Below are 20081 nucleotides of genomic sequence, written 5' to 3'. Positions count from 1 at the left end.
GGACTCCTTGCGGCCCACATTAAAATTACAGGAGGTACAAATCAGGAGGTGTTGGCTATGGTGCCCTTCATTCAGCCAGGAGGAGCGATTCGGATATTAGTTAAGCCGAGAGTTAGCTCACGTGATTCGATTAAAGCTTCTCTCATAACATCGCTCAGAGTGCCACTCGTCCAAATCAGGTTACCAGAGCAAGAACGATGTTGTACTTTCTCTAGACTTGGTTGAAGTGGCCTTATTTTTCAGAAAATTGGCCAGGGGGAAGAAGGTTGCAGCCGAGGGTGTAGGTAGTGGCCCTAAGATACAAGGGCTTTAATATTGAACAAGACGACTGTGCAGTCTACCATGACGGCCAGCCCTACAAGGACTGCTCTAGTGGAGAGCAAATATTCACCACTTAACGCAGGCCATCTCAAACACTACAGGAACTATCAGTGTCACATAGTTATGTAATCGACGCATGATATCATTGCTGCGACGATCGGAGGGGCAGTGACGAAATGGTGATTATTGTCCGGTATTTTAGTAGCTACACATATCTTCTTCAACAATTAATTCTTCCTGACACATTCACAAAACAATTCCAGCGCACAATGTCTCCCAAAGTTCTTGTCGTGCTCACCTCTCAAGCCGAAATCCCGGCTAACCACGCCCCCACGGGTTGGTACCTGGTAAGACTCCCAACATACTTCGCGGGGCACATACACACAAAAGAACACCCAATGGGTGTGTTTTTCTCCCACATGACTAACTCCGAATCTCAAAGCCCGAATTCGCCCATCCGCACGAGGTTCTGCACTCCAAGGTCTCGCTGACCATCGCCTCGCCCAAGGGCGGCGAGGCCCCGCTGGACCCGTCGTCAGTCAAGATGTTCGAGTCCGACCCCGTGGCGACGAAGTTCCTGGCTGAGCAGAAGCCGCTCTGGACGAACACGCACAAGCTGGCGGACATGGTCCCGCGCGCGGGCGAGTTTGATGCTATTTTCTATGTTGGAGGTCATGGCCGTACGTACCCCTCCCTGCTTCCTTTCAGTTATATATATAACCCAAGGGGAATAATATATGCATGAGAGAGAAAATAGAAAAGAGACAATAACTAATACGAGAGGAAATAATACAGCCATGTTCGACCTAACCTCCGACCCAACAAGCCTGGCCCTAATCCAAACCTTCGCGGCAGCCAACAAGCCCGTCGCGGCCGTTTGCCACGGGCCGTGCGTGCTTCTGAACGCGACTGCTCCGTCCGGCGTGCCGCTTATCTCCGGCATCACGGTGACGGGATTCTCGAATGAAGAGGAAGACCAGGCGGGCCTGTCCTCTGTGATGCCGTTCATGCTGGAGACGGAGTTGGGACGCATCTCGGGCGGGAAGTATGTCAAGGCCGATGCGGCTTGGGGGGAGAAGGTGGTTGTGTCCAAGGCTGCTGGGACGAACTCGACGATTATCACGGGCCAGAATCCGGCGTCGGCGACAGGGGTTGGGAAGGAGATTCTTAAGGCTTTGGGGCTTTAAGACTATTGTTACCTATCTGCCTGCTTGCCATCTGTAGGTGGACATGCAGTCGGTGCCATGTAGAGTACAGCCTAGGTATCTAGCCTACACTACTAGTACACGGATTCAAAACAAGCGAGTCATATTGGTTGATAACAACTGAAAACTGGGAAAATAACCAGTAGCAAAAGGGGAATAGAGCAGAGTATGGCAGCAAGAAGCAGCAGGAGCAGCAGCGGAGCAGCAGCCGAATTGGGGTGGGTGAGAGGTGACAAGACAATAGGGCGAAGGGATCTGTTTCCAAATGATAAAGAAAAAGGGGATATCTGTCCAGCCCGGGACGACGGGTGAGAAGAAAAAGAAGAACCAGGTCAAAAGGCAAAGACCAAATAATCCGTCAGTCGTATCACGATATTCAACTGCCCGTTCATCCAGAGGAGACATTCTTCCAATTGGCTGTGGGAAGTATATCGACCACACTCGACAAGACAAGACAAGCAAGCAAACACTCGTTGGGGAGAGAGGGTATATGAATGAAGACGAAGGACGAGAAAGAATCCTGGATCGTCGGGAGAATAAAGGTAAAAAGGGATTCAAGGTCAACCAACAAAAGGAAATTCCAAACAAAAAAGAGATAGGGTGAGGCACTGTGGGTGAATGGCTGCGATGAGTTTACTGATTTGTCTCCATGTTTCCGGTTAGCTCGGCGACGCGGGCTTTGATGCGAGCAACGCGGGACTCAATGGTTTCTTCACCGCTGGTGTCTCCCTCGTCCGTCCGCTCAGACTGGCTTGTCCGGGTCTCAGGCTCCTCGGTGGCGCCAACTCGCTCCGCAGCATTTTTGCGAATCTGAGCCCAGCGGTCTTCTGGTGAGACTTCGCCTTCAACTTCAGCTTCTGCTTCGGTGGCGGCAGCAGACTCGTCATCCTGGCGGTTGGCAGGGGCCTGGGGGGCCTCAGGCTTTGTCTCTGGTGCTCGCGCTGCCACAGGAGACAGCTGAGGTGACTCAACAGGAACAAAGGCCGGCTGCTCCACCAAGGGGCCCTGGTCGAACTTGGAGAACTCCTGATCAGCTGCGTCGCGCTCGTTGGTATCGACGCGCGAGAGAGCGTCGTATTCGACTGCGTGTCGTGTCGTCGGTGGCCCGCCGACATTCTCGTCAGTTGAGCTGGCAGCAGGCTGTGCGATAGCCCCGGCTTCAGCCACAGGTTCGGCCACGGGTTCGGCCACGGGCTCGGCCACTGGCTCTTCAGCCGTCAGGGGGGTCGAGGGCTTCTCGGGTTCCACAGCAGGGGCAGGGACAGGGGCAGGGGCTGGCGCCTCAGCCTTCTTCTCAGCAACGGGCTTCTTCTTCAGCAGAGTGGGCTTTGATTTGGGCGCCGGATCTTGAGCTTCCTTGGCCTTGGCCTCGAGGGCCGCACGCGCGGCTGCTACAGAGGAAGAAACACCAGTGGTCCTTACGGGCGGCTGATCGCTCTTCTTCTTGTTGGTGGTGAACATGTTTTTGAATCCGGCGTTGCCGGCCTTCTTCTTGAGCTTCTTGGTCTCCTCGACCGGTTCCTGAGGTGACGGCTCACTAGGCGGCTCTACCACCACTGCCTTGGCGGCGGCCTTCTTATCATCATCCTGTGGAGGTGGAGGGGGAGAAACATCATCCTTGGGGGGCTTTGCAGGCGGCTCGGGGGATGGAGGCAGCGGCGTGGCCACGGCATCCTTAGGAGGCGGCGGCGGAGGATTCTTAGACGTGGTAGTGGCCGGAGGGGCAGGTGTGGGCGTGATAGGCTTCTCTGCTGGAGGTGCTGCGGCAGGCTCGGTGTGATTGCCGGTGCCAGCACGGGTGTCGCTCAGATAGGCGGCTCGGAGAGAATGCTTGTCATAATTGTTGGCCCATTTCATAGCCGACGAGGCCTCGTTCACAATAGCCGGTTGGAGCGTCAGGACCGAGTTGGTCTTGGTGGAACGGCTTTCGTCGCCAGCGTGACCTCGGTCATTAGCCGCCAGGGCCTCCTGCTCGCGATGCCTCTTTTGCAGAGCTGCGGCAGCTGCCTGAATCCGCTTGTGCTGATCCGGTCCAATGCTGGTCTTGCTTTGCCCAGCCTGGTTGCCCGTTCGCTTGTACGACTCCTCAATTGAAGATACCTTCTTGGCCGAGGACTTGCGGCGGCTCAGCTTGGTACCCTTGCGGCTACCAAAGCTAAAGAAGCGCTTCTTCTCCACAATTTGAGCGCCCGCCTCCGGTTCCGGAGCGGCGCCCTTGACCTGTTCCTCAAGGACAAGCCACTTTGTATTACGGATGACGGTTTCGAGAAGTGCGCACCGGCCGAAGACTGCCTTGCGCGCCGAGGGCTCGTCGCCAGACAGACTAGTGATCCAAACCCACCAGAATGAGTCGTCCAGATCCAGAGAGCTGATGCTGGCCAACTCAGCCGGCTCCAGTGACGGCTCAGCGTCCAAGTGACGCTTATGAGACTGAGAGCTCTGGCCTCGTGCCGCGACGATAGGGGGCAGTACTTTGTCCGGTGGCAGGAGCAGGGGGCCGACAGGATCTTTGAGGTTTTCATCCCCGAAGCCGGACGACATGAAGTCGGCCCAGGACGGAGTGGTGGGACGGCCGAAATCAGCGCCCTGGGACTGAGGCACAGACTTGATACCTCCAGCTGCTTCGTTCTTTTGCACCGCTGCCGCCGCAATGGCATCCTCATCCTCATGGTCAGACTCAATTGAACCTCCGAACCCGATATCCTCAAAACGGGACCAGGATGCATCCCGCAGGCTAGTCGAGTGTTTCGAGGTGGAGACGGTAGACTCGTTTGTGGTGGAAATACACTTAAGAACACGCAGGCACTCGTCGGTCAATGCCTGAACAGGGTCCTCGAAGTCGGCAAACTCTTGCAAGTGCCAATCGTTGTCACTGTATTCGAAGTTCTTGGCGCGGCGCAGCAAGGAAAAGGGAGTCGGAGAGACATTCTCCACGATCATAACCACCTTGGTCGTAGAAACCTGTAACAGACTGGGGGTCTCCGGCGGGTATTCCGTGACTTCGAGAAGAGTCTGAAGGGAAATAGGCAGAGAAGAGATACCGGTGACTCCGCGCGGCACATCGGGCGTCAAAGAGCGCAAATAGGCGAAAAACAGGTGGCTCGTGGCATCGGCACCACTGTAGATGTCAGTATTACACCCATTTTCAGTGCGGGAAGAGGTCCATACGCAGCCCAGTTCTTGTAGGAAGCCTCGAAACCATTGCCCGTGTCCGTATGTTCGAATGCCCACCATCCAGCATAGCGGGAGAGTTTGCGACCTCCCAGACCATTGCTCTTTCCATGCGCGGCAATTGCAGCCAGCAAGTCAAAGAAGGAGAAGATGATCTGTGTACGCGCATCGGAGTCGACACTGATTGGGATGAAGGTCGAGAAAGCGTCGCGCGCCCAGTCGGAATCTGTACTCATTGTCAACTTTTGTTCTCCACATTCGGGTTGTCCAGTAGTACCTTGTTCGCCGACCTTGAACAGCTCATAGGCCTCCCACGTAACCACGCCACCAGGAAGTCTGCTCCAGCACCATTTGAGCACACTGGCCAGCACCATCGGCTCATTGAGCCGCAACTCCTGCATGAGCTCATCGCCATTGACAGGGGTGCCCTTCTCGAAGGACTGGTTGAAGTAGTTGCGAACGAAAGTCCGGGCAGCGCTGGGATCGGAGCTTGGACGGAACGGCAGGAGAAGGAATGGCGTGTCAAGCGCTGTTCCAATGATCAGCAATCCGCGGAATGCGCGTGTCAGGATCGGGCCGAGTGCCACGACCACCACATGGTTGCAAAAGGAATTTGTCACCCACCTCGAGCCTTCAATTCCTGCGCACAGCCCTTCACAAGGTCCTGCACTTCCTCCGGCGCAACCTCCGTGCGCAGCCATGCGTCGGTCCACTTGGGCTTCGCGGGTGCTGGGTCCGAGGTCGGCACGGGCTTGGCTTGCTTTTTGGTCACGCTGGAGTCTTTACCCCGGAAGACGCGAGAAAAGAACGGCATTTTGGGAGGGGATGCGACCGCGAAAATTGGAGTCTAGGCGTCTGGGAAGCGGACCAGGCAGTGGGAAGGAAATGCAGTCCCGCCTCGTTATTTTTTTTTTTCCTTTTGGCTGTCTGCTCGAAAGTCAACAAATCAGTAAGGGAGCTTGCTAAATGGACTGTGCGAGTAATGCAGGAAACCGACTAGCAACAAACTCCGGGATGTCCTGCAGCCCCGGACAAGGCTCAGGAAAGAAGGGAAATCCTGGTCGGGAATGCGACGGGACGGCTCGTGGGAGCGTGCAGATTGGGGAGACGACCAAGAAAACCCCGGGAAGAGAACGGAAGGGAAGAGAGCGAGAGACGATGAAAAGGAAGGGAAGGGAGTAACACCCAAGAGAAAAGAAAAAGAGGTGGAAGAAAGAGCTCAGAGTTTCGCGATGCTGGCTCAGGGGTAAACGAAACCACACTAAACTTACCCGTTGGTCTCGACCTCGGGGCAAGCCACCGCCCAAAACCCAAAGCACAGCAATGGGGGACTACTTCTCACACGGAATGATAAGGATATCCCAAAACAGGGATGATGATGGCTGACAAGGACAAGCCACTACCTACCGTAGGATGTAGGATTGAAAGTGACAGGAAGAATAGTAATGGATGATGGTGGCGATCATCATCTCCACGCTGGAGAGGTCCGATCCAGGGTTCAGCCTGCCCTGTCCAAAAGTGACTATGTACAACACCTAAAGCATGACTTCATCCCCAAACCGGGGGCCAATCATGGAGTCTCCGGAGGCCTGAAACCGGCTGTCCATATACATACATAGAGTGAGGGCTCTAGGGTTGTCCAGAGAAGGTGATCGACATGACATAATGGGACAAGAGGGGCCACGGTGAATAAAACGGTAGCAAAGTAACTAATTAAATTTCCAGAATCTGGACCCGCCAGAGAGAGTAACTATGCCCTCTCTATTGCTTCTAGCATAGTCTAGAGCATACCAAAAGCTGTTTGTGGTGCAAATGCCTAGCCGTATCCGCTATCGAGATTCTGCAGTCTTAACCTTGACGGCGACCATCAATCTGCCTCCTAAATCCATAATAATGTGGTCTGGAGTCTTTGTGTGGTGTATTGGCATCCTGGAAATCCAAACTTCAAATTTAGCTGCTGCGCCCTGGCGATGATGGTCATAGTATGGCCAATTCTACGCTGAGCCGACCTTGGACTCGATGCTCGTTCGCGACCTGTGAAGGCGAAGAGAAACCAGTCCCAGAACGCATACGCGTCCGGCGAGAGCATGATAAGGCTGTGACCAACCTCCCGTCCCTTGTTCACGGAGGAACCGCGCAAGATCATAAAAATGAGGTACAGCAATTGCGGCATGAAACGCCATGTAGCAATATCAGCCACATCCTCGATCTCCCATGTCAGTTCCCACTCGAGAAAAGCAATCTGCCTAGGGAAGTCATTGTCCTCGTCCTGATCAAACTATATGGTCGCCGATTGGATCTCGTGAAGGAACCTCTGCGTTTCGAGCAGGTGGTATGATGGAAGTGGAAGTTTTGCAGGGTCATGCGGAAAGTCATGACATGGCCAGACGGTCCAAGTTGTTGAGTCGGCCGATAATACTGAAGCTTGGCGAACTTGCAGGGTCATGTATTGACATTCGGTAGGACATCAAACTCTTTCTCTGTTACCAGCGGAAGCGTGAGTATCTGCTGGCATGGTTTGAGTTTCCGCAACAAATCGTACTGCGGGCGTGCGACATCCGGGGGATGTCCGGCTCCGAGGTACTTGACAGCGTTCAACTTGGGTAGACAGGGATATTTGGGCGACACATGAGGTGCTCTGAGGCGCTTTTCAAGGCGAGGCAGCTAGTAGAACTTAGCCTCCATTGTCTTTCCATCCGCAGCCGGCTGCCTAGGCTTCGGCGCAAATCGAAGCCGGTCCTAGAAGGCGTGCGCATCCTGTGAGAGCGTGATGATTGTATCGCGTAGCCACTGCATTCTTTGCGCATTGGCTGGTTGGGTGCCCCATTTTCGGCAGGTCCAGCATTGAGTGGTCAACGCGCATCGCGGACAGGCACCGGGACATTGCTCACTCAGGCTGCTATGATACGTAGTCAGAGCAGGTGACCCCCAGCGGGCATGACATAATGGACCTCCATGGTGCCTGGCCAGTATGTCACTGAATAGTTACCTACTAGGTCATATCCAGCATCTAGACCCCGCTAGGGAGCGACCCGCCCCCTTGCACTGGGGGGAAGCTCCACCCAGGGCGAGAGGCTTCACCATACTCTCTCCGGAGTAGATACCACTTCATCTGTTGAAGAATGGACAACGACATCGCTCCTACTGCAGGGACTAATACTAGACAGTCCCTATCACAGACGATCCCCCGTCTCATAGGCCCTCTAAGCGCGGGCCCCTTTGTCGTCATTATAAATAGAACACGGCTGCTTACCTAAGTCCCACCCTGCCTCGCTCCTTCCCATTCCTTTTTCCCTCGATACTATCTTTAGAATCAACCTTTCTGCATCGTCAATCACAGCTGTTCCGGCCCGATCTAGTCATCCCAGTTAGTGATCTGCTTGGTCCCGCCTGGACAGTGTCGCTTTCCTCTCTTGTCCATCTCCCTTCTGGTTCCTGGTGTGGTACTCGTCCCCTGAGTGCCCCCGTTCATTCTTCCCTCATCCGTCCTGCCCACTTCAGTCGCGCGGTGGTTCATCTTCAGGTCTTCTGAAGTGTTTCACCTACTCCGCGAGGGTTCTTTCCTTCCCCGGTGATATCCGTGTGGGTATCGCGACCCGAACTTCTTGAAGGGAACGGTCGCTTCAGAGTCTTCGCTGACCCGCGCCGGGTCTCACTTCGCGACCCCCGATCGGTATCGCGTCAAGTCCGCAACCCACGGACAAGCACATAACTGTGCGGGGCCTCGTGTAGACTACGAGGCGCATCGCTTGACTTTACATCTTCCGTTTAACCACACCGTTGCACTTGTCGTGCGCCCATAGCCATCCGCAATGGGTCGGAGAAAGATCGAGATCAAAGCCATCAAAGATGATCGCAACCGTTCTGTGTAAGTCGGTCTTGTCGACTCAAAGGATGAACTGTAGCTAACCGACGCGTTTACTGTCTAGTACGTTCTTGAAACGAAAGGGGGGCCTCTTTAAGAAGGCGCATGAGCTCGCCGTTCTGTGCTCCGTGGACGTTGCCGTCATCATCTTTGGCCACAACAAGAAACTATACGAGTACTCTTCATGTGACATGCACGATGCCCTGGGACGGTATCAATATGTACGTATCTCCCGATTTTGATGCGATTCCGTTTCCTTGCTAATCCGCCGGGATGCTTCAGTTTGGACCTCCCCACGAGCACAAAGGACCGGATGATTTCTCTGGTAAGCGCGATGACGATGACGAAGAAGATGAGACCACGCCCGCTCCAGAAGAGATACAAGCCCTTCAACATGGCGCTCCTACCGGCCCGCCGCACCTCCAACACCAGGCTGGCTTCCAACACATCAATCACGCGCCTTCCGCATCTCCCCCGATCCACAACGGCCTTCCTCTAACGCGACATGGAACCCCGCAATCGCACTCACGTCCCACCTCGAGGAATCATATCCGTCGTGGCAGTTCGAACCTGGGCCCCCAGCAGCATGCCACGCCTCCGCCGCCACCTGCACCGCAAAATGGTGGATATGCATACATGCAGAATCCCTCGATGTACAATCCGAACGTCCGTCCAGGTCAATTTCAGCACTACGGTCATCCGCCGCATCAGGGAACACCGCCGATACACGCCCACGGCTTGCCGCCTCAATCGATGCCGCCACACCATCAAGGTCCGCAACATATGCCACCTCATGCGCACTCAGGAGGCCCGCAGCAACAGCAGCAACAGCAGCAACAGCAGCAGATGGGAATGCCACAGGGCTCTCACGCACCGGCGCAGCAGCAGGCATACATGCAAGAGTCTGGCAGAAGCTCGGCGCCTCCCCCTATGCAGCAGACAGCCAACAGCAGCGCAGTGTGCCTACATCTCAAGGCTCCCAAGAGAACACGACGGCGACAATGAAAGTTGAAGAGAGACAGTCCCCACCACAGCCGAGGTCATTGTCTTCATCCAAGTCGCGCAGCATATTCACGCCTATTGATGACCGCGGCTCCGTGCTCGCTCGTCATTTCGGCTCGGGCGTTCCAATATACGAACCACCTCAGAGCGAGGCAATGTTGCAGAAGATCAACCAATCGCAACATGAGCCATCTGAATCCAGGGGTAGTGTTGCGGCCGGCACTCCTCGTACAAACTCGATATCGTCAGTCTCGGATATCAGACCGCCAGTGCGGACAAACAGCGGGCAACTAGCATCGAAAAGACCACAACTGAAGGTCCAGATTCCCAGCGAGAGTTCAGATCACGGCAGTGCGACGGCAGGATCTTCATCGCACGATTCTGCTGGAAACAAGACGCTCACTCCTGCCAAAGGGAATGCCGATAACCCCCCATCTGGGGTGGTTCTCCCCCCTCCGTCTCCCTCAGCCGGCGCAATTCTGAGTGCCGGTGCGCAGGGTCCACCGAATCCGTTTGCCCGCCCACCCCCGCCGGTCGCTGCGTCACAGAACAACTACGGAGGCAATGCTGGCAACCCCAATAACAATGGGAACAGCACGAGCAACATAGAAACACCCATATCGGCACTCCCTAGCCGGTTTGTCTCCGACGCACTCCTCCCATCACCATCCAGCTTTTTCCCGGAGTGGGGTTTTGGCCGCTCAGGACCTGATTCGAACATGCTGCCCAGTCCTCTCACATTCCCAACCCCCGCGGTACAAAGTGGCCCTGGCTTCTCTCGGGATGATGAACCGGACAAGAAACGCAAATCCCCGGATTCAGGTCCTCCGGGAGAAGGCACCAGCAAAAAACCCAAAATATGATGCCCTTGACTGATGTCTTACTTTGGTAGCGCCTGTGGATCTGTGGATCTCAGGGTCATCTTTCATGCTCTCTATACCCCCTACATTTCATTCGCCTTTGCTATCAACGTGCCTTGAAGTTGGATCACCAAGTGGTTTCTTTTTTCTCCTTGGGTTCTATCGTTTTTCCTTGGTTCAATTGTTGCCTGCGTACGCTTTTGGTTCGGAAATTGGCGTTTCTTTTCTTGTTTCTTCTTTCCTGTTGTTGTACATAAGGTGCCTATGCTCTTTCGTATAGGAGGGATAGGAACATAGATGACGTTTGTTCCACATTGCCGTGTGCTAGGATCTGTAGGGCAGCAACATGCTGCTATGTATTTTGGTGGCTTATGGGGCCGACTGTACTGGATGGCTGATCTCTAAGCTACGTTATCTACGGGGTCGTGCCTAGTTCCCTGAGTATTGCGAAGCCGTCTTTCGACTGTTTATCTACCATAAAATTACCGCGCTAAGAATCTGCTTCCAAAAAAGGACCGCTTCCGCAAAAAGGGGCCAAGGGTCACTTAGGTAGGGGAAAGTATTATTTTCGACTAATGAGTACTTATGGTGGCATAGGGCAGATAGTGTACTCGATGGCTGATCTCTAAACTATGTTACCTATCGTCCTACTTGTATACCACCTAGGTTACTTGCACTGTACCCCGTCCTATTTCATGGGGCAACTAGTTCCTAGAATATCTATTTTGCTTACTCCGTAAGGACTATAGTATCAATCCTATTTTAGCTCCATCCGTCCGTCAAGGATCTGAGACCCCTTGGCTGGCCCCCTTATAGGTCGAATAAAATCTTCGCAATCTATAGTTATAGAATGTGAAATCTTTTTAATTAAGTTCTGTAGATCATGCCCGATCATGCTCTTCAGCATCTTTATTACCAAAGATAATCGTAGCCCTCTTTTGACGCCCAACGAGCGCCCAGAAGGCAGCTAATCGTATCCTCTCACTATCCTAATCCCTTGGAAATTTAGTACATAGGTAGTACTATATGGATCGGTTAGCATTGAAGTAGGCTAAGGGCTAGAAGTATGATATAAACTGAAGGGGGAGGTTGGGTATGATCACCGTGATGAGGGCCTAGGTTCTTTAGTGAATATCTCTAGTCTAACTACGTACGCTCAGAAGTCGTTATCAAGCATTTCACATGGAGCCACGTTTGCCCACAGCTGAGTGAAAGGTTGCCTGCCTTATAAAACAGATAGGTTTGCTAACGCAGTGCCAGGTCAGTACAAACGTATATCAGCAGATGGCGCAGAGGTATTGCAGACTCCAAATCACTGGAATAACTAACTATGAGGATTGGCGGCTTGGCGAAGACCCTGGATTGGCCCCTTTTACCAGCATTGATGGATAATTAGTCTGAAAAATAATTGGGCGAGCCACAGACACTCGAATTTCCCCGGACTAGTAGCTTGGCGGCTTGATTACCCGTGGCATAAATGGAATTAATTGTTAGGCAATTATTTTTTTTGCTCTGACGAAAGACACATCCTGTTGATATCCTATTGGCTTTGAACACTGCGGGGATTATTTTGCGCCCACTCCGATAGATTTTGATGCGCAAGAAGAAGCTTCATGCTGTAGGAAACGAAATGCCGTAAGGGTGCAGGAATCCGGAACTCCGTTTTTCAAAGGAATAGTTGAAACCTAAGTGAGGGCCGTGCCAAAATCTTACTATGAGATACTACCTCCAGACTAAAATTTAGACCGGTTTCTTTGGTTTGGAAGGCGCCACAGTGATAACCTGACCGCGCTACCAACACTCGCTAAGAATGAGCCCTTCTAGGATTACACGAGCGTCGATACGAGTGGACAGCCACAAACAGACAAATACGGCATTTTGATTCGTGGTTAACCTTGCATAACCGAGCAACAATGAGATATAGGCGCAAACAGCAACAAATGCGCCAAGAGGGTCCCGACCCAAAATGGCTGAGCAGACAGGACCGGAGGAGGGGCATTCGCATGATCTCGCGTACATTAATAACGGCCCAGATCGCCCACTGCATCTTGCTTCTGTATTGATCGCTCCCATTTCCACTTGCACCAGAACTTTACATTTCCACACTTGGAGTTGCAGCGACGTACATTTACCTAGGTGCTGAGCCTCCTTACCCGACCTTGGCATCATCCTCGTTTCAAAACTGATGTATGGGGTGAACTTGCGAAACTGTTTCCTATAGTTTCTGGACATTTCCTCTACTGCCATTGGGCTCATGCGCCAGCCAAAACAACCTTGCATCGGTTGAACAAAGGTGGGTCTACAGGGTTGATTTCGACAGTGGAGTTTAAACTCTTTCCCCTTGCCATAAAACAAGGTGTCTAATGGCTGACCCGGAAATATCAGCAAGTGGCAGCAGAAAAACCCGCTAATCTAACTGATTTTGTGTTTTTTGATGCTCTTTTTCTTATCTTGAATCTCAAAACCAATGGATTTGGCCAAAAAGCTAGAACGTCTCAAGCCCAAGAAAGGCAATATTCGGGGATTGTGGAAATCTAAACAGACGCCAGAACAACAGCAAGCTACAGCTCCAACCCCATCTAAGGATCAAAATTCATTAGAAGTACAGGAACAGAATTATGTTGTCCCTCCAAACCCTCCGCCGGTTCCAGATCAATCGTTTTCCCCAAGTCAATCGACTGCTGCGAGCCCAGCAAACGATACTGGTATATATGGACGAAAAACCACTGGCCCTTATAATCTTCGAGGCAAAATTCGGGGATTATTGAAATCCAAACAGACGCCAGAACAACAGCAAGCTACAGCTCCAACCCCATCTAAGGATGAAACTTCCTTAGAAGCACAGGAACAGAATTCTGTTGTACCTTCAAACCCTCCGCCGGTTCCAGATCAATCGTCTGCCCCGAACCCATCGACTGCTGCGAGCCCAGCGAGTGATACTCCCAAGCCCTATACTCGAACCTATGGTCTATATGAACGAGAAACCACTGGCGCTCATAAACGTCAAGTCCCTTCCATCTACCGATGGGAAAACCCTACGATTTGGACACTCGGCTCGACCATACTAAACCATATCGCCAAATTCCTGGACTACCCTAGTGTTGTTTGTCTTAAAGCCACATGCACAGGGTTCCAACGGATAATTCTTATCTCACCCAGAGTACCGACACAGGAAGAAAAGAAGCTGTTGCGAAAATTATTTTTCGTATCGACCCCTTTGGCCGAGGGGGGTCTTCTATGTTCACCTACTGAGGTATTCATACCGATGGGGGTGAAGCCGCCCATCGAATATATCCCACCCAATAAGGAACTTCCACAAATGTGCACGACTTTGCAAAACATTGCCACGTGCAAACACTGTCAAAAACAAGTTGGACTGGACGATTTTCAAGGATGCCCGCGGAAATGCAAAGGAGGCGATGGCCTTTCGGGGAAAGTAAAAAGGCCTGATAACTGTGAATCGAGTTTGGGAAAACCCGAGGTTCACAGTACGAGATATGTACAATCTCTGTCGTCGACTTCCAGCCCAAGCCGTCGAACATGCTGGTCCTGCTTAGGTTATTTGGATGGTGCCGGGGATCCAAAAGAATGGTGTATGTGTCGCTGAGCATAGTTGCTCGTTTCGTTGGGTTGGAAAAGCTTGGATGGGGGTGAAGGATTAAAACTCATCAAATAAATCTCCAGTTCAAGAGTCATCATGCAGCTCTTGTAGACAGACGCGTGACTCAATCCAAATTGACGGCCTTTGAATCGAGCGCAAAGCTAGTAATAATAAACCTCAGGTTTAGGCCGACATGTCTGCTGCGCTTCGATCACCGAACGGAAATGGAAACACAGAAATGCAAAGACGGACGATAAATGAATGTTTTCCATGAGTGTAGATCCAATAAAAGGTCAGTAGAGGCCCACTCTGGTAGTTTGCCGCACATTCGCTACTCCCGCACACGGTCCGCAGCTCGAGATATCCCAGGGTTCAGCTATTTTCACGGGGAGACCACACAGCCGTGATACAAAGCCATGGGTGATAATGATATTCATTGATACAGCTCCCACGTTGTGATGTGTCACTAAGTTTGGACACTTTCGCGTTTTCTGTCTACGGAGTTATTGTATGGGAACAATTAAGGTTACCAAGCCGGAGAGTACTAAGCAGCGACTTAAAAGGATCCTGTGCTGATTGAGCTGAATAAAGTTAGGGTCGATAGCGTTGCACCTTCCAGACGCAAAGCTAAGACAAATTCATATATCAAAAAACCACGCCCTGTGGCTGAAACGATCTGGCGTTGCCAATTTGAAATAAACGCCCCGGTGAGGGCACGTGGGAAAGAGTAGAGAAAGGATTTCTATTCTTATCTCGAATCCAGCCCTTAGCTCCAAACCAACGCTAGCACGTCAATCCTTCACATTTGCCTCAGTATCGTTGGCGAAAAATGGGGCCAAACCACACTAGATTAGGGGCCATGCTTACTCTAAAAATTTCCTTAGTTATAACTAGAGCTTAGTCGTGACTCTATTTATCTAAATTTCCCACGGCATTCATCGGAGAAAGGGAAATCCATACCTCGGACTCTGTCAAAAATGCGCGCTGTTAACATGGTTAGTTCCGCAATATGAAACCTGGCACCCATATAACTTGATGTATTACTTACTAACATCCTCCTCCTGCATATAGATCATCGCTCTTAGCACATTCCTGCTTGGTTCTCAGCTGGCTGCCGCTAAATGCCCCGGAAATACGAAGTCGGCGTGCCTGTATATCATCAATAACTCTTGCGGCGAGGAGTGTGAGTCTCCTGATGTGAAGTGTGGGCCGCAGTGTTTTGCGCCTGCTCACGTACAATGCGATGCTCTATGTGATTGAATGGGAAGCTTGTGGCATTTTGTATTTTGAGGGTTCAATGTACAATTGGTATATGAACAAAAGCCTCTCGAGGGGATAATGGGTAAATACTTTGAAAACACACGAGTCAAATCAATGATTGATCGGAATTTCTGTGCCAGCTCTCGCTAGTTAATCCTCTACACAGTACTCTTATTGCCAACATAGGAACTACAAATTACTTATTATGATAAATAGCGTCTAATCTCAGACTTTGTGGCTCGCAGTCTAACGGGATTCCTAATGCGAATATCAGCGTGAATATCCATATAAACCGGATTATGTTGTAACAACACCAATGAACCAGTGGATTGCTACTTGACAGGTTTATCAAGCAAAGCGACAGCAATTCATGCCCCTTGGTATGGCTCACTTGGAGCTGCTACGAGTGCTCCTCTAGCTCCTCTAGCTCGTATGTTCTAACAGGGAATGGTGATCATTTTTAAGAGGTGGAAACCTCATAGTTCTGTATCAAGTGATCAATTTTCCATCCTTTTTAAAACGTCGATCTCTACTTATGATTTTACCATCTGGGCAAGAAACAAGTTATCAAAATCGACCTCCCAGAAAATTAATCAGGCTGGTGAATGTAAATAGTGCTTCCAGGACGAAATGTTTGGAGTGCTGGGATGCATTCAATGAGAGATCAACTTTGATCACTTAGTTAATTCTAGACGTAGTGAAAATTAATCACCCTTATCATTTCTAGAGCGGATTAAATAGCGGATTTGGAAGTGATTGAAAGGGCGTTCAAAGCCTATTCGGGAGTCTTTAACCCCTCGATTATCTTATTGGCAGGGAGGGATTAAGAATTGAGAGTGCAAGAGACGGCGATAATGTTTCTGATTCTGCCTTTACTATGGTCATGGGTATGGTAAATATTACTACAAAACAAACGTCTCCAGCGTATTCGGGGCAAATATTTCCTCCGGCTTTAACCGTCTCGGTGACAGGCCTTGCCGGTGGTGATACTCCAGAAATTTGTCAATAACGTGCTTGTTCTCCTGGAACCCATCCTGCCACCATCGCTCATTTCCGCCCATCAGTGCTCGAGTCTCTATGACATGGTCTTCAAGCCATGGCAAGATATATCTGAGTGCCGATCGATCTTGAATGGATGCATAGGCCACATCGAGGCTCAGTGCAAACGCTTTGGTCAGGCTTTTTGCAACCCACGGATTTTGCTCATATACATCCCGTTTGAGAGCAACCACATGCATTATTGGGAATAACTGAGTCTTCCGATAATACTCAGCTTCGATCTCCTTGAAGTTGGGAAACAGACGTTCAACATTTTCTGATGTGTCAAAAGATGAGGGCCTGCTAGCACTGAAGACGGCGTCGAGTTCCCCATTAGCAAGCATTTCTGATAGATTTTGCCCCTTGCTAATTGCTGTCACTTTAATATCGTCAGGTACGGAGTGCAGGACCTTGCTGATTCTTTTCTGGTCACTTCTTTCAATGGCGCCAACATAAAATTGCACTTGGCTCGCACTAACACCATGATATTCCTCGAGGATACCCCGCTGCCACACTGCCGCTGTCACTGTTGTGCCGTAAGTTTAGCTTCTCTTTCAAGTCAAATCTCCATCTTGTCTGGGCACCAACTTTGGTATTCAGGAATCCCAATTTTTTTGCCAGCCAAATCTTCAGGTTTCGAAATGCCCGCATTTCTGTTGACATACATGGACTGGTGCCGAAAGAATCGAGATGGGAAAACAGGCAGGGCGATGAAAGGCGGCTTCTCTTGATGTAACGTCATGACATATGAGGACAAAGACAGCTCAGAAAGGTCAAACTCCTGGAAACGTAATTGACGGAAGAACCTGCAAAATTGAAGCTTAAATTAGTTATGCCGGGACCTTGTTAGGAAGAAATTCCAAGGATATGATAATCTCTTGACATGTCCTCACGTTTCTTCCACGCGCAGGTTCAAAAAATTGAGCTCAATAGCTTCTGCGCGAACCCGGCCGTCTTCTATCGCTTTCATGCGATCATAGTCCCAGCAGGCGAACGACAATCTCAAAACCATCTTGTTGCTGCGAGCACAGTTGTGCTGGATGTGCTGAAAGCCAGATATTGTCTTGAAGACCAAGCTTGGGGGATAATTGTGGGACAAACCTCAATATATATATACTCAAGACATACCTAGGTACATGTCGGGACACAAGGGGAATAGCAGCAGACATCACAATGTAGAGCATTGATATTCACAGCCGATTCGTCGGCAAGTACGGAGCACATACTAGCCGACCCCGCGGAGTCGTAACTAAAATGTCGACATTCCGCGGAGTTGACGGTCACGATTACACTTTTTTCAATGCCGGTAACCGCGCTATTTCAGGCATAGATAGGCGGGTGTTCAAGGATTGCGAACCATATCGAAAACAACTCCCGCTTATTAGGATAAAGCCCAGACATTATGGAATCCGCCTCTTTCCGTTCACCATTCATAAGGAAACGAATACTTGAGCAGGACCAATTCTCGCAGAATCCAGTTCCTGTGAATGGCAAAGCTATTAAATTATGCAAAATCCTTCCGCTATTATTGGACAAAGAGAAAGGTTGATAATGGATAGAAAAAGGATTATGATGAGGATACTACGTGATACTCAGGAGCTAGCCGTTCCAGTGTCGAGTAATGCTCCGCTAGAGTTCTTGGCTGTAGTGTTAGGCCAGGTTGACATTCTCATACTAGAGATAGCTTGAAAACATCTGCGTCCTTCCAATTTCACCTCCATGAAGCCATTCAAGGAATGGTCGTTGTCAAACGATGACGCAGCACACTAGCCTTGCGGAACGTTCAAGGTCTACCAGTACATCATCATTGCATAGAAATTTGAGGCCTTGGTCCATGTTGTAAGGAAATCCGATACCTAGAAATGACAAGCTTGCCTTGTATCTAATTTCTTTATTTAAGCATTTTGAACTTGATATTCTCATTCTGTTACATCTGTTCATTCACGTATAATTGCTATCCGTGTCTCTCAGTGAGTCCAATGGTAGCCAAAGTAGATCGAGCTGGTTACATGCTGTCACGAACCGTGAGCTTCATTCCAAACGCTGTCGGGGGCACCACCGAAAAGTCGTAATATTCATATTTCGGTCTCCCTCCCAAGTACGGAGTCCCTTCCTTTTCCAACCTCAAGTCCCATCTGGTTATGAGCTTGGCTAGCATGAGCTTCATGAGATTCACAGCAAAGAATCGGCCTGGACATGCTTGGCTGCCGAGGCCAAATCCAAGAGAGTCCTCTGTGGCCATTCCCATTTTGAAGGTACTTTCCCCAACCTTGTTATTTTCACGGATACGAGTGAAGCGGTGTCCATCAAAATCATTTGAGTCCACGCCAAATGTATCGGGATCAGTGGCGATAGCAGCAGTCGCAGCAGTTGTCATGGTGCCGATAGGAAGAGTGATCCCAGACACCTTGAAGGTATAGTCTTGTGTTACAATTCGGTTCATCGTCACTGCAGTATAGGAGTCAGATCGTCCGGAGCTACAAACATATAAAAGGTAGCGAACTTACATAGGAATACCGGGGTGAGCCTTTGACTTTCCTTAAGGAAACAATCCAGTTTGACCAGTGCGTCTATGTTGATAGAACCGTTTGGCAAAGTAGCTTGTGCTGCTTCTTTGCGGAGTTCCTCGAGATACTGAGTCTGTGACAAGATGTCGATGAGAGCGATACTGATTGTCTTTGCCGATGTATGAATCGATGCGATGAGGGTTCGCATCATGGTCTCTGAGAAATCGTCCAAGGTAACATCGTCTGGAGCTCCGCCCCATAACCATTCGTACCCGAATAGTCCCTTCCGGTATTTGGCCTTTTCACCAGCCCCAAGCGCGTCTCGACGTTTGAGCTCCTCGTACATGGGCGTCAGCTTCCTTTTGACGTATGCCTTGCTCTGTCGTAGCCTCCTCACACTTGGAATCAGAGGAGAAATAAAGGCAGCAAGGTACGGAGGCCATGCCCGCACATCGTCTGCAGATTTGTATCGGTTCACTGCAAAGTCGATAGTTTGATTCATCCATTCCGGGTCTGACGCAAGCTCCTCACCCACGAGCAAGGAGTTTGTGACATTTGCTATGGCAGGGACAAAAAACTCCATAAATTTGATAGTTGCAACTCTTTTGTTTGGGTCACAGGGCAAATGCAGGGCAAAGTACTGATTAATCCTTCGCTCCAATTGTTTTGTGATATCACCCAAGTTCTGATGGATACCCACGCGCAGAGCCTTTCCAGACCACGGACCTCGTTTGGGGGCGCCAGTGTAATCTTGAGCGAAGATGACCCCAGAAGCCTTAGCCCAGCTGAAGATGTTGTTCGATAGGTGCTTCATCTCCTCTAGGTGGTCCTTGGGAAGGATGACCCGATACTTAACAGAGTAGCCCCCGATCGGAATGGGAATTTTGAAAGCACGGCCCTGTTTGTTGTATCGACGGTAGCCTGACTCCAAAAGGTCCTTGAGATCGTTGATGTATCGAGGTCTTGTACTGTCGCCATCTGGAAAAGCGTGGGTGGATATATGATCAAGGGCATGGGACTGACGCCAACTTTTATACAGATGGTGGAAGATAAATGCGAGCAGAGTAGCTGCCGTCCCCAAAGTGACAGTGTAAATGTTCATGGTGAAAAGAGGGATATAGAATATTGTAATACTATAATAAAGATGTATTGCCGGTGCATTGAGATGAAAGGACTTGCACTGAGGTTGTAAAATATTAAGTTAAGAAGCATTTTTAGATTTGTGCTTATAGTAGGTTACCAAACAGATGC

At 50.5% G+C, this 20081-nt stretch overlaps 5 protein-coding genes across 5 annotated transcripts; 2 read left to right on the top strand and 3 right to left on the bottom strand.

Moving 5' to 3' along the window:
- Positions 1-590: 590 nt before the first annotated feature.
- On the top strand, positions 591-1508 carry N7474_005765 (ThiJ/PfpI family protein; the record flags this gene model as incomplete). Its single annotated transcript, XM_057197180.1, has 3 exons — positions 591-668; positions 764-1001; positions 1117-1508. The coding sequence occupies 3 exons, from the start codon at positions 591-593 to the stop codon at positions 1506-1508; spliced, it is 708 nt and encodes a 235-aa protein (XP_057054576.1).
- Positions 1509-2159: 651 nt separating this feature from the next.
- Positions 2160-5511, bottom strand: N7474_005764 (DUF1708 domain-containing protein; the record flags this gene model as incomplete). Its single annotated transcript, XM_057197179.1, has 3 exons — positions 2160-4644; positions 4695-5226; positions 5322-5511. 3 exons carry the CDS (start codon positions 5509-5511, stop codon positions 2160-2162), a joined length of 3207 nt encoding a protein of 1068 aa, XP_057054575.1.
- A 2998-nt stretch (positions 5512-8509) lies between these two features.
- Positions 8510-10427, top strand: rlmA (SRF-type transcription factor RlmA; the record flags this gene model as incomplete). Its single annotated transcript, XM_057197178.1, has 4 exons — positions 8510-8565; positions 8627-8783; positions 8845-9334; positions 9403-10427. The coding sequence occupies 4 exons, from the start codon at positions 8510-8512 to the stop codon at positions 10425-10427; spliced, it is 1728 nt and encodes a 575-aa protein (XP_057054574.1).
- A 5760-nt stretch (positions 10428-16187) lies between these two features.
- N7474_005762 (uncharacterized protein) lies at positions 16188-17335 on the bottom strand (the record flags this gene model as incomplete). Its single annotated transcript, XM_057197177.1, has 3 exons — positions 16188-16849; positions 16912-17129; positions 17217-17335. The coding sequence occupies 3 exons, from the start codon at positions 17333-17335 to the stop codon at positions 16188-16190; spliced, it is 999 nt and encodes a 332-aa protein (XP_057054573.1).
- Positions 17336-18328: 993 nt separating this feature from the next.
- Positions 18329-19932, bottom strand: N7474_005761 (cytochrome P450; the record flags this gene model as incomplete). Its single annotated transcript, XM_057197176.1, has 2 exons — positions 18329-18771; positions 18831-19932. The coding sequence occupies 2 exons, from the start codon at positions 19930-19932 to the stop codon at positions 18329-18331; spliced, it is 1545 nt and encodes a 514-aa protein (XP_057054572.1).
- Positions 19933-20081: the final 149 nt, after the last annotated feature.

Source organism: Penicillium riverlandense (assembly GCF_028828495.1).
Source record: "Penicillium riverlandense strain IBT 135883 chromosome Unknown utg000003l_segment0_segment0, whole genome shotgun sequence".
Taxonomy (NCBI): Eukaryota; Fungi; Ascomycota; class Eurotiomycetes; order Eurotiales; family Aspergillaceae; genus Penicillium; species Penicillium riverlandense.
Note: the sequence above shows the minus strand (reverse complement) of the source record. Positions and strands in the feature narration are given on the sequence as shown.